Genomic DNA, 13,537 nt, shown 5'->3' with positions numbered 1-13,537 from the left:
GATAAAAACCTTGAAAGTTTGTCCAATGGACGCCTTGAGGAATCTGTGCAAAAAGCAACTTCTCTTCTCTCCTATCTTTTGACAGACTGCATTATCATGATCAAGGGTAGGCCTCATGTCTCTCAATTCTTAGTCCCAACTCCAAAGCCTCATTAGGTACAATAAAATGACGTACGTAGAAAGATGATAAGATACGTACGGTAGAGGAGTAGTTTGACATGCCTAATAAGTTCAGAAATAGTAAAACTTAACTTTTGTAAGTTTAGGTTCTGAGCTCTAATTTGAGTCCATAATTTGTTGTTGTTTCGAAAACAACATTAAGATGAGTCAAAATAACGTGACAATTTTACATCTACTTTGAAGATTCTCTTAGTAATTCAGGTGTTTGAGATAATACTAAAAGTAACTTTGGCTTTGTGAATAGCAAGCTTTGTGGTTTCTCTAGCATGCGTTACAAAAAATAAATAATAAACGAAGGTGTAGATTGTTGATGTGAACTAAAATCAAAGCTTTTAAAGATTATTGAAGATGAAAAATAGCACAAGTTCTATGAAAACACAACAAGCACTAATATTGCATCATTGGATCTCTACAATATAATGGCCACATCAAGCTTTACAATCAGAATTTATTTTGGAAAGAGAGAAAAAATAACTTGGAAAAGCAGAAAAACACACACTACATATGAACTTTTATGGCCCTGAAATCATGCATTCTGATTGATTGAGTTGATCTTCCTGCATTTCTTTCTGATCTCTCCCCTTGACCCTGTAAGTGGGGAAATATTTCCCATCTTAACCATGGACTTAGCAAACTACTCAAAGAAAAGCTCTGTGTTCTCAGCATACTGTTGAACCAATTGCTTTGTCACTTGACTCTTCGTGATAAGAATTTCATCTGAGTTCAGGAGGCCCTTGGAAGCCAACAAGTTCTTGAAGTAGCTGTTGTCAAACTTTGTTGGGCTGACAAAGCCCAAGAAAAACAGGGTTTGGTCTCCACCAGGTCTTGGGCACCTGGTTCTCAACCGTGCGGCATATTTCTGGTCAGGGTGAAGTCAGCTAAGCCATTGCCTGACTGGTTGTAAAGCCTCTGCCTGAATGAGGTGCATCTGGCATTTCCAATGGTGTGGCTTCCTGCATATCAATGGAAATAAATAAAAAAACTGATTGAGAAACACAAAGCTCAGGGCATGTTAGCTTTTTGGGTCATTTTTATTTTTAGTAAATAGTGAAGAACTATGTTGTGTTTTTTTGGCAATGTTACCAGATAGTGCCACAAGATCAACAATGTTGAGCTTTTGCCTCTTGAACTTGGTGAGAATAGTTTGGAAGGTGTTGTTTGGAGCAGGAATGTTGTTGTTGGAGCCACTTAAACTTGCTCCTCTTGAATCTCTTCTTCCTAGTGGAACCTCCCAGTTTGGCCCTCCAGACCGCAATATGCAGCAACAATTCATAGTCAGCCTATGTGAATTTAGGTTTAGGTTCTTACACCATGCAACTTACAGAGCTAAAAATGTAACACCTACAAACACAGTGGAGTCTCTAGCAGCAAGCAAGAGCCATAATGTCAGCACAGGACACAGTGTTGGGGCACTCTTTCTCTAATGCAGACTTGATTTCATCGATTACTTCGAACCATCGAGCTGAATTCTGGTTCGGGACAGACCTCTCCTCAGTGATTATGTTCTTGCTGCTGTCCAACAGAATTGATGCATCGCAACCCTGCAATATTCAAAATTAGCAACATGATTTTAAGTACCTCAGTCATAAGATGTTAACATAACTTTTTTTATTATCAAATGAGATGCATTATTATATGACGAACGCCCACCCACCCACCGAAGGTTCCAAGTGCCAACGAACGAACGAGCCTGATATTTTCTTCGGGCGCTGTAAATAAATAAAAGGCCCATAAAAAAAAAAAAAAAATTTAACCGTGGTCAAAATAACACACCCAATTTTCTGCCCGATATTTCTATAAATAACCTATTGGCTCGTCTCCTTGGCTTCCCACTTTTCTCTACGCTTCTCACCCTTCGGAAGCGTAGTTTTCCACTTTCAGAGAGCCAGGGGGTTACGCCATCAGATCCCATCGCAGCTTTTCTCACTCCCTTACTTTCCGAAACGACGCCGTCAGGTCCGATTTTATGCGTCTCCCTAACTCCCTCTTTATAGATCTCTTAGATCTCTGTGTGCTCATTGTATTCTTTTTAGGTCGCATGCATGATTCGTCTGAGTTGGTTCTAGGGTTTTATGCATATCCGATTATCTTAGGGCTTCTCCGATAACGCTAGGTTTAGACCTTAATTGCATCTTTGATTATTTGGGTTCCTTTAGGAGACTTAGAATTTTGTTGGCTTTTGTTTCGTTTTATTTCATGTGCTCTAATTTTCTCGTAACGGGGTTGGGGTCAACTCCATAAATGTAATTTTTTTCCTTTCCATTTTGCTATTGGGAACGGATTTTCTGCCTTTATAATTATGAAGTTCTTCATAACTTTGGGTTGTCGATGTCTTGTATTTATTTCTCAAAATGTTGGGGTTTAATTATGTCCTCTAGTTGTAATTTCACATAATGCATGTCACTTGTCCGATATATTGATTTATTATTGGAGATATTGTTCTTCTTAATTTGTTTGCTTTGTGTTTGTATTTGTTGCTAACATTTGTATTTTCCGTTTTTCCTTGTAATGTTATAGGATAGTGTTCCATTGCCATGGCTGCCACTGCAACTGCCTCTAGTGGTCCTCGATATGCTCCGGAGGACCCCACTCTTCCCAAACCATGGAGAGGATTGGTTGATGGTAAAACTGGGTATCTTTACTTTTGGAACCCCGAGACTAATGTTACCCAATATGACAGGCCTACGGGCTCAGCTCCTCCATTAAAGCCGTCTTCGGCACAATCTATAAGTTCTTCAGTTCATGTTCAACAATCTTCACAAGGACGTCGTCCTGATGAGGGAGATGATAGGTATGGCAGAGGCAGCAATGGTGGGTCAAAATTTGACGCTGGACCAAGAAATCAGCAGGTAGATGTCCATATTGTTAGTACTGGTGATAGATTTTCTATACAGATTTGACGAATATTCAGTTATTTGTGTTGTTACCTTTAGCTTTATATGTTTTCCCATATTGCTAGTAGAATGTTTTGTTGTGTTTTCATGTTGCGAACCAAAATATTTTCCGTGAAAGTTTTGGACTGGTTTAGGGTTGTGTTTAGAGGAGCTGTTGGGTGACTTCTTAATACTGTTGCAGCTCCATGCAACCTGCTTGGTAAGTGCTTTCATATGGGAACTGATATGGTGTTCTTATTTATGAATTAGAGTGCAAGAAGTGCAACAGTTTCTTCTCATAATACCACGAATGGGACACTTAGTGCACTTGGAGGATCTTCTCTGAGAGGAAACGTATCATCAGACACTGTAATTGGTTTGTCTGCTGAGGCTTATAGTCGTCGACATGAAATATCTGTTATTGTGAGTATAGATGAATTTCTTATATATGCTTGGTATCATAACACTTAAATTGGTCTTTGGTTGTGATGCTTTATGCAGTACTCTGTTATTTGGTGCGATATTTTTTCTTCTATCTTTTATCCATTAGTAATTGTTGGTTTAGTTTGATTCTTCAAATAAAGAATTTTGGTGCAAAATGCACACTTTTCTTGCATGTGTTTCACTATGATAGAGGCTTCTCATGTCGTATTAGGATTCTTCAATGGAGTTATGTTGTCTCTTCTCTCTCTCTCTCTTTCTCTCTCCCTCCTAAACACAAATCTATAGGCTGACATGCATGCACTCCTATATTATAATTGTTATTATTATCAACTTCTCTCTCTCTCTCTCTCTCTCTCTCTCTCTATATATATATATATATATATGGTACAAATTTGTGATTCCGTAAGATAGTTGGTTTGTTTAGAGCTGCTGTGATTTTGTTTACGGTTATCTTGTATGTCTGAATGATGTTTTGTTTTATTTTGATTGGCCTCATTTGTTAGGGTGATAATGTGCCTCCACCCTTCACTTCATTTGAAGCTACTGGCTTCCCATCCGAGATTCTTAGAGAGGTATTGAGTTATTTTTATCCTTTTTGGTATTTCTTTTTTGTGCAATACTGTTGGCCATTAGCTGCTGTAAGTAACCCCGAGTGTTTTGTGAAAAGTTATGTGATTGCTGGAGGTCCAATGTTGAGTTTCAGACTCATGTTAATTCTTTTGCCATCTGTACTTTTTGTCGCAGGTGCGATATTTGCTCCTGGGAGGAGCTAATGTCGTACGCTGTGCTGCCCTCATTGTGGGGGCTTGCATTTAATTTGGAGCGCCCTTTTACGGTGGACCAATTTTTGGAAAGGGCTTTCCGAATCACCCAAGTTTGTGGCTGGGACTGCCGTTGGTCATGATTCAGTCTGCCACTCGGCCCGAATGAAAGAAGAGGCCTCCTCCTGCTCCAGCTTGCTGATGCAAGCTTTGGTCGCCTGCAATGGGGGTGTTGCTTCTTCTGCCATTCCACTCTTCTAGCCCAAAAAGAAAACAAATCACAAATCTTGAAGCAAGTTCGTCTGCTTATAGGGGTTCCTGGAATTTTTGCTTTTTCCAGGTACAAAATGCAGGTTTTTCTTCCCCAACTCCAATTCAGGCACAGTCTTGGCCGGTTGCTCTTCAAAGTAGAGATATAGTAGCCATTGCTAAAACAGGTTCAGGGAAGACCTTGGGGTATTTACTTCCAGGATTCATCCATCTCAAGCGCAGCCGTAATGACCCTCAGATGGGTCCCACTGTGTTGGTGTTATCACCAACAAGGGAGCTGGCAACGCAGATTCAAGATGAGGCAGTGAAGTTCGGGAAGTCCTCGAGGATATCTTGTGTGGTATGTTACTTCTGGTCCTTTTTGCAACTCCACTGTAATATTCCAGTCGTTGTCTTTTCTTTTTAAATGATTCTTTTGTTTTGTTTCTAGTGTTTGTATGGAGGAGCTCCAAAAGGTCCACAGTTGAGAGATATTGACCGAGGAGCCGATGTTGTGGTTGCCACTCCTGGCCGCTTGAATGATATTCTTGAAATGAAGAGAATCAGCCTCCATCAAGTTTCGTACTTAGTGTTGGATGAGGCTGACCGTATGCTGGACATGGGTTTTGAACCTCAAATAAGGAAGATTGTGAATGAGGTACCTGCTCGACGCCAGACCCTAATGTATACAGCAACTTGGCCGAAGGAGGTTCGCAAGATTGCAGCAGATCTGCTGGTCAATCCTGTTCAGGTTAACATTGGCAATGTTGATGAACTGGTTGCGAATAAATCCATCACACAGGTATTATACTCTATCTGTGCTGGCTGTACTAAAGTCTATAGCTATTAGTTGACTTATCAATACATGTTTTCTTACTTGTTAGAATATCACTCTAGGTGATCAGAATGATCACTTAAATTCTTTTACATATTTGATCCCCTGCATCAATGAGTTTGTGTTTTATGTAGTCTTTAAATATTGTCTTACAGCTTTACCAAAAAAATATTGTGTCTTACAGTATATTGAAGTACTCGCCCCAATGGAGAAACACAGGCGACTGGAGCAAATATTGCGATCTCAAGAGCCAGGATCCAAAATAATAATCTTTTGTTCAACCAAGAAGATGTGCGATCAACTTTCTCGCAACCTAACCCGCCAGTTTGGAGCTGCTGCAATTCATGGTGACAAATCTCAGAGTGAGAGGGACTACGTGTTGAATCAATTTCGCTCTGGAAGGACTCCAATTCTTGTAGCAACTGATGTTGCAGCTCGAGGATTGGACATCAAGGACATAAGGTTTCGCACTGCCCAGCTTATAGTCATATATCTGTACTTATGTTAGAATTGTGGATCTGTGGATGGTTGTCTGGCCAAACAATTATTTCAGATAATCTGGTGCTTCTACCATGCATTCCATACCTGCTTAAGATTCGTATAAAATTGGTGGTTAAGATTGCAGTGTTCTTTTTGTCACAGGGTGGTTATCAACTACGACTTCCCCACTGGAGTGGAGGATTATGTTCACAGAATTGGGAGAACTGGAAGAGCTGGTGCCACTGGGCTGGCTTACACATTCTTCGGTGATCAGGATTCAAAGTATGCATCAGATCTCATCAAAGTTTTGGAAGGGGCAAATCAGCGTGTCCCCCCAGAAATTCGTGAGATGGCTACCCGTGGTGGTGGGATGAACAGGTTCAGACGTTGGGGTTCTGGATCTGGTGGCCGTGATGGGGGTCGTGGTGGACGAAATGATTCAAGTTATGGTGGAAGGGATGGTGGGAGGGGAGGCGGATGGGGATTTACTCCCTCTTCTGGCAGGTACGAGACTATTTTCATTGATGCTTTTATTTTATGTGTACTAGCCCCTTGGCACATGCTCACGCATGTGCCAATTGGTTTTATTTTTTATTTTATTTTTAGAATGAAGAAAAGATAACATGGGTAGTTATGTTCCATAAAAGTGGGACCTATTATTTGATTTTATGTTTATTTTTATTTTTTAAAATATTTAAAAAATGTGAATTTACCATATTATCCTCATTTAATTAATAATTTCAATTCTTAATGTTTGAATTAACCAAGGGCATTTTCTGGCATTTTGAATGTTTTACCATTCTTTGCCTTTTGCTTTATATATGTAGATTATTGTGGATCTGATTGTTCCCCAAAGTGGATTGAATTATTTGGCTAAACTTTTTGCTTTGGTTGTAAATAATTGATATAATCTTTGCATGAAAGAGTTGTGGAACTTTTAGGCACATAAACAAGTACAAAATTAAAGTTTTCAATAATCAATACTATTCAGGCTGGTTTATCATATGTAATTAAACTTTGATGTCTTGTGGTGTCAAATGTGCTTTGAGGAGTGACGGTTGGAATGCATTTTGTTGTATGGGACAGGTATGACCGTGGTCACAACAATGGGTATGATAGAGGCCGAAGCCCTGAGAAGGGGTCAGGACATAGAGGCTCTAACCGCAGCCGTAGTCGTAGTCTTGAGAGGTTCGACAAGGCTGTGCCTACAGGTGGAGGCTCTGCAGGGTGGAGTTTTCACAAAGCAATGATGGAACGTGAACGGTCATCGCCGCCACCTCCACGCTCACTCCCGTATGGTGGTGGGGTGGATGAAGCTGAGGAAGGTATGATACCTCAAGAAGAGGAGGGTGGGTATCATATTGCAAATGCATAACTTCAGCTATCCTATAGTGGGGGAACATATGCTCTGCTGCTGGCTGTCCTCTTTTTTTTGGTGTTTCGGCAGTGTTCTGTAGGGGCAAGCTTTACAAAGCGCAACCAGGATGGAACAGTTTGACTTTTGACTTTTGATTTTTGATTTTTGATTTTGAGGTGGGCTAAAAACTCTTGATGTTAAACCTCTTCATCCCTTGCTGAACGAACCTCTTGTCTCCTGGTCTCCATTTTTGTTTGTGTTAATTTTTGGGTAGAAAAGAAAGGGCACAAAAGAAGATGTAGCACTTGTTAGCCAAATATTTATAAATGTAATCAACTTGTAGTTCTATGACATGCAGTTTTATATAGTGATTATTTATCAGCTAGTTTATGATCTGATTCTGATCCGTTATTGTTTGTTGTGGTTGATGTGTTTGTTCCATCACTTCTCAGCCGTAGGATACTAGATATTGATTGCCACGTGGACAGCAGTTATAAGGTCCGTGACCAAGTAGCAGCCTGCAATGGGTTGGGTTGGGATAGGCTCGTTGGGTTTGATTAAGATTTCTAAGTCTCAAATCTTCAACTAAACTGGGCTCATGCAAACCAAGCCATGTATTAAATATTTCGTCTTTTGCTAATTATATTTTCTTAATAAAATGATAAACAAATACAAAAAGCTTCGAAATTTCAGGTGGAAGGTAAAATATTTGCTTTATCTATTTCAGCGGTTAAAGAGACAAAAGGTACTGAATCTAGGGCCTCTTGTTTGTCATCAATTTACCACAACGAAAATAAATCTAATGTATTTTGACTTTTTTATATATAATTAATTATTATTGATTAAGCCTTTTACTGAAAGTAAAGCACATTAAAACTAATATTCAATTTTGCTAAAACAGAGCGCTTCCCTAAATTTAGTCCTACATGTGGAGAAACACTTACATAAAACGGGAATAACACTATTTTGTTATTCTAGGCCAAACATGTTATGCCACACGTGATAACTTTTCCACGTGGCAGTCTGTGATTAGTTAGGTATGGAAAAACAATGTTATCTCCGTTTCATACAAGTGTTTCTGCTACATGTGACTGACTTACTATCCAATAATTTAGAAGAGTGGAGTGGAAATAGTCAAATAGATTAAGAAAAAAAAATAGTCAAATTGAGATTTATTTTGCTAGAGTAATTGGCTTTAACCAAGAGGTATATTGTGCTGTAACTGAACAAAATTTAAAATCCAAAGCAAAATTTGGCAAGACCTTAATTATTATTATGAAAATAAATAGATATCCATTCAATTAGATGCCAATTTAGGATGCATTAAAAGTTCAGTTACAGAAAAGATGCATTTCCTTAATTGGACACATACACCTCATCAGTCATGCATGGCTTGAGTTGAGACAAATCCAATCCAGGTGTTAACCTCCTTTCCAAAAATGGACAAAATATATGGTTACAAAACCCATCTGCATAATTACTTCATTGCCCTAATCCTTCATTTTGAAGGTTTTTTTTTTAAAAATAAAAAAAAAAATTCTATTTTTAATTAAAATGGTAAGTAGGATTTGGAGGTCTGTAATTATGAGATTCAATACTTGAACCTTACAACATGCATCACACTTTCCATTAAAGATAAAAAACATCGTTTAACCAAGGCAAAGAGAAAAATATAACAATAGTTAAAATTGATATTTCTTTGTATTTTACATTTTTGGCAGGCCTTATTCATGCACCATAATTAATAACTGGGACTTACCTGAGTTGGACTGGTAGATAAGTTTGACTGAGACGAAATTTGATAACCTTGAAAAAAAAAATCATAGTAAAATAATAATAATATTATTATTTTTTATAGTACAAACAAACAATAGTCTAAACTAAAGGGTTGGAGGATTTCATACAGATACACACAACTATGATGCCGTGTGGATTCGAACATGAGACCTCAGATATGCAAATCAAGACCTTTTTCATCATGTATGTAAGTAATTGGACTAGACTATGTTGGCCAAAATAATTATTTTTAAATGAATTTAATTAATAGGTTTTTTTCCTCAATGAAATTGAGAGTTTTTTTCTGCTACAAATGAAATTGAGAGTTGTTAATTCCTAGCTAGCTTGACTCTTTTCATAATTAAGAAGATGCAGCTTTTAAAGCTAAAATTATTTGAAAAGGAGCTGTAAATTTGTTTTTTCTAGTTGGAAATGCAAAGAAATAATGTGAGGCCCATCTCAGGTCTTCCTTGTTACTTTGCTTGTCCCAGCCAAAGTGCATGCATCCAATCCACCGTTGGCTGAAGCGCTGCGTTTCGTGAAAAAAATACAATACAAGGGTAATGTCACGCCATAAGACATAGGGGGCCCTAAAACATAACGAAGGCGCGGTACATGTCTGCCACGTGTCGCGAAACCCTGTCTGAGAATTTTCCTAACGACCTAATGATTATTTTGCATATGTTTCATTGTTGTAAAAATATTTTTATTTTAGTTTTTGCTTCAACAATTAGAGAAAAAGCAATGTTAAAGAAGCTGAACAGTCACTGAAGGGAAGAAACATGAGCCCTTGGATGGCTAGATTGGGCCCTACGTGTACCTTGCTCTCAGACTCGGACCTCACTCATAAAAAACTACATAGAGGAAAACGCACCCCCCATTTACAGCACAACATTAAACCAGCCTTCCTTTCTTGAGCTTTTGTTTCTCTTTAGACTCTCTCTCTAGTCTCTCTCTCTCTCTCTCCACTGCATGGAGTTGGAAACAAACTTGAAAGAATTAGATAATTTTCCTTTCCATTCAAGCCTTTTCTCTGATTCTTCAACCCCTATGAAATTGAAACCAGAGCATCCTCCCAACACCAACAATGGGATTAATTCCCTACGCCCACAACTCTCTTCTTCTTCCCCACCACCACCCAATTGCAAGCCTTTGTTTTCTTCCCTGGTTCCTCATTTTGATCCTCATCATCAGCATCTTCATCTTCATCATCACCATCATCATCAACCGCTTCACGGGTCCCATTTGAATCTGAATTCTCATTCTCATGATGACTTCAAAACCAGTTCTGATCATATCAATCATTTCTCTACCATTGAGGGGTCTTCATCAAACCCCTTCAGTGGGATTTATTACGACACAAATCCTCATGATTTTGTGGCTGTTCCTCTAGCACCTGATGGTATCGACTTTCATGGTGCTAGGGGGTCCTACTGGGGTGCTCATCATCATCATCATCTGGATGGTCAGGAAATTCCAGATGACCAGGCGCAGATGGGCCCACAAAGCTGCATACAGCTTCCGCCGTTGATCAATTTTGGAGAATTCGGATCATCATCGGCTATGGCCATAAGTTTGCCTTCAGATGAAGTCACATGCAATAGCAGCAGCAGCACAGAGATTGAGTTTTGCAAGAGACTCTCAGCTGATCAGAAGAAGACCAAGAGGTTGTGTATGAGAAGACCCACCAGTAGTAAGGTACTGCAAAAGAAACCCTCCATCATCAAAGGCCAATGGACCCCTCAAGAAGACAGGTAGAGATTTATTTTTTCTTGCTCTATCTGAATTTGTAATTTTGTACGATATAGCTATAGGTTGATCGGTGTTGAATTTTTTAATTTTGATGTTTCTGTAATTTTATGTGATGAATGGTAATGCAATTAAATCTCTATTTGCAGACTTTTGGTGCAATTGGTTGGGAGGTTTGGCATTAAGAAGTGGTCTCAAATTGCTAAGATGCTGAGTGGGAGAGTGGGAAAGCAATGTAGAGAAAGATGGCACAACCATCTGCGGCCTGACATTAGGGTTTATATCCTTTTCCCCTTAATTCTTCACTACATATCCAAATCCATTAACATAACTAGATACAAGCATACCTCTAGCTTAATTTCACTATAGAGCCTTTTATTTTTCATTTACATTTTGTTCTAATAGGTACTATTAAGTCATCACTATATTATATTATTATTGTGAGAGCGGAGATTCGAACTTAAGACCTCTTTCACTATTAGACTAATCTAATAGCTGACATTTGCAAATTCTCAATTTAGGCATTCGCTGGGTTCATAATTATATTAATGTATATAGACACATATATGCATATAGCTATATACATATATGGTTTCGCGCATATTTGGTTATATATTTATTAGAAATTATGATAAATTTATTTTTTTGACGCATGTCGTGAAATATACACTCTTACATTGTCTTATTTTGTCATTGTCATTTCTCTGTTTACATATTTTGTAAAGCATATTGACAAAGCACTATCCGATCTGGGGTAGAGGCACATATAGGCCTGAAATGGTTGTGGCCCCCTAAAGTCCCATAAACTCCTTTGAAGTGTCATATAAACCTGAAGATCTGTGTGTAAATTCATAAACTTTTCAGCTATTGGCCCCCCCAAACATATAGAATCTAGCTAGGCCACAAGGTCCGATATTTGTCGATATCATGCGTTTCGACCAGTGCCAGGTTAGATCACAGGATTTTAATTCGTAATAATTAAGCAAATATAGATATATATCATGAATTTTCAAAACTACCCTTGTCAAGGTTAAGTATAAAAGAATCTGAATCCGAATTCGAATCCGAATTTATTTAAATTTGGATGGCTAAAAATGTCAAATTATCATCCATATCTTTTAGCATAGAATTTATTACCAAAGTTGGGTTAAAGTCAAATTTATTTAGAGAACCAAAATTATTTAGTTAATATGAGATTTGGTGTTGTTCTGTTCTTGTATATAGATAAGTAAAATAATTTAGTTATATAAAGTTTGATTACATGTAAAAACTTAATTTACCTTTTCATTTATATATTACTATACTTATTATCATGGTTGAGTTGGTATAAATTGATTTATTTTTTATTTACTAAGGACCCATTCAATTTTAATTTTTAGTTTTTATTTTTTGTGCTAGAGTATAGAGGAAATTGAGAGGAAGAATGGAAGTGATGATGAAATTGAGAGAGAGGATGAGATGGGAGGATGAGAGGGAGGAGTAACAAAAGTGAAAACAATTTCAAATATATTTTAGTTTTTAAATTTTGTTTTCACTTTTGCTACTCCTCCCTTCCGTCTCTCAATCTCATCTCCACTCTCATTCTCACTCCCATTCTCTCTATCTTTTTCTTCTATATTCTAGCATAAAAAATGAAAAATGAAAACTAAAATTGAAATGGTTATCAAACATGCCATAAGTTAACAAATTATTGAATCAGACTAACTAAAACAGAATTGACCCTTTTTCATCTCTACTTGGCTGCTTTTGAGGTTATTGAACTATAAGGTGACACTTTCATCATGAGTACTTGACCTAGTTAAAAATGGCTGCATATATATAGATATAAAACCCTAGGACGATGAAATACGAGCATTGTTTTGTACTGAACAGGTCAAACTATGCATGATCAAATGAGCTTTTGAGTTATATATATATATATATGGTGATCACATGTACACTTACTGCGTGCATGCAAATTTGCAGAAAGATATGTGGAGCGAAGAAGAAGACAAAATACTAATCGAAGCCCATAAGCAAATCGGGAACAAATGGGCGGAAATTGCGAAGATGCTGCCGGGGAGGACCGAAAACACGATCAAGAATCATTGGAACGCAACAAAGAGAAAGCAAAACTCAAAGAAGAAAACCAACAAAGACCCCAACAACAACATTAATCCCCCCGAGAGCTCTCTCTTGCAGGTCTACATCAGGAGCGTTGTCTCTTCTTCTTCTGCTTTTTCTTCTTCTTCTTCTTCTTCTTCTTCTTCTTCTGCTACTACTCCTAAGATTTCTTCAGCTTCAACCGAAACGACCGAAACAACCGAGCAGAGAAACGGACTCTCATCTGATCACTCCAGGGGCTTTTACTTCAACCAAAACAATGCCGAGAGCGCAAACTGGGCCCTGACAGCTTATCATCCTGATCATATCAGTAATGAGACGTCCAATAATATGTACAGTCAGATGGGTGGTTCTGTTTCTAATTTGTTCAATTTTGAAAGTTATGGGTTTGGTGGATCTTTCTTGGTTGACCAGGTAACCGGGGTTGAGGAATATCGGGGCAGCAGCATGGAGGCTGAGATGCCGTTGGCGTTGGAGGTTAAGAGCCTGATGCAGGGCCCTGATGATGACCATGTCAAAAAGGAGATGGATTTGCTCGAGATGATTTGCCAAGGAAAGCTTTAGGCTAAAGCTTTTCGTGTTGTGTATGGGTGTGCCTAGCGACTTACAATATCGACAGGTACATGGGTGGTGTTGAATAAGAATGCCATGGCTAGAGGGACAAAGAAGAAGAAGAGAATCACATCATGTGTTTGTGTTTCTGTATGTTTAGGTTGTTGTGCTTAGATAA

The 13,537-nt window shown here is 38.3% G+C and overlaps 2 protein-coding genes and 1 pseudogene across 3 annotated transcripts; 2 read left to right on the top strand and 1 right to left on the bottom strand.

The window, feature by feature from the left end:
* Positions 1 to 606: 606 nt before the first annotated feature.
* On the bottom strand, positions 607 to 2,092 carry LOC103330170 (peroxidase 72-like; annotated as a pseudogene). The gene is made up of 4 exons (XR_016126122.1): positions 1,986 to 2,092; positions 1,530 to 1,731; positions 1,264 to 1,460; positions 607 to 1,133 (listed from the first exon to the last, which is right to left on the bottom strand). The product of XR_016126122.1 is annotated as a peroxidase 72-like (transcript).
* LOC103329835 (DEAD box RNA helicase family protein) lies at positions 1,996 to 7,564 on the top strand. Its single transcript, XM_008232355.3, has 9 exons — positions 1,996 to 2,136; positions 2,698 to 3,029; positions 3,324 to 3,476; positions 4,001 to 4,069; positions 4,599 to 4,868; positions 4,959 to 5,309; positions 5,527 to 5,804; positions 5,985 to 6,326; positions 6,909 to 7,564. The coding sequence occupies exons 2-9, from the start codon at positions 2,715 to 2,717 to the stop codon at positions 7,195 to 7,197; spliced, it is 2,067 nt and encodes a 688-aa protein (XP_008230577.2). The 5' UTR covers positions 1,996 to 2,136; positions 2,698 to 2,714; the 3' UTR covers positions 7,198 to 7,564.
* Positions 7,565 to 9,927: 2,363 nt separating this feature from the next.
* Positions 9,928 to 13,398, top strand: LOC103330169 (uncharacterized). The gene is made up of 3 exons (XM_089050485.1): positions 9,928 to 10,709; positions 10,854 to 10,980; positions 12,670 to 13,398. Exons 1-3 carry the CDS (start codon positions 9,928 to 9,930, stop codon positions 13,369 to 13,371), a joined length of 1,611 nt encoding a protein of 536 aa, XP_088906611.1. The 3' UTR covers positions 13,372 to 13,398.
* The last annotated feature ends 139 nt before the right edge of the window (positions 13,399 to 13,537 follow it).

This window comes from Prunus mume, linkage group LG4 (genome assembly GCF_029339155.1).
Source record: "Prunus mume cultivar Tortuosa linkage group LG4, ASM2933915v1, whole genome shotgun sequence".
Taxonomy (NCBI): domain Eukaryota; kingdom Viridiplantae; phylum Streptophyta; class Magnoliopsida; order Rosales; family Rosaceae; genus Prunus; species Prunus mume.
Note: the sequence above shows the minus strand (reverse complement) of the source record. Positions and strands in the feature narration are given on the sequence as shown.

Coding starts and splice junctions, on each gene's coding strand:
- LOC103330169 (XM_089050485.1), top strand. CDS start 9,928: ATGGAGTTGGAAACAAACTTGAAAGAATTAGATAATTTTCCTTTCCAT. Junction 10,710..10,853: donor TGGACCCCTCAAGAAGACAG/GTAGAGATTTAT, acceptor CTCTATTTGCAG/ACTTTTGGTGCAATTGGTTG. Junction 10,981..12,669: donor ATCTGCGGCCTGACATTAGG/GTTTATATCCTT, acceptor GCAAATTTGCAG/AAAGATATGTGGAGCGAAGA.
- LOC103329835 (XM_008232355.3), top strand. CDS start 2,715: ATGGCTGCCACTGCAACTGCCTCTAGTGGTCCTCGATATGCTCCGGAG. Junction 3,030..3,323: donor CTGGACCAAGAAATCAGCAG/GTAGATGTCCAT, acceptor TTTATGAATTAG/AGTGCAAGAAGTGCAACAGT. Junction 3,477..4,000: donor GACATGAAATATCTGTTATT/GTGAGTATAGAT, acceptor CTCATTTGTTAG/GGTGATAATGTGCCTCCACC.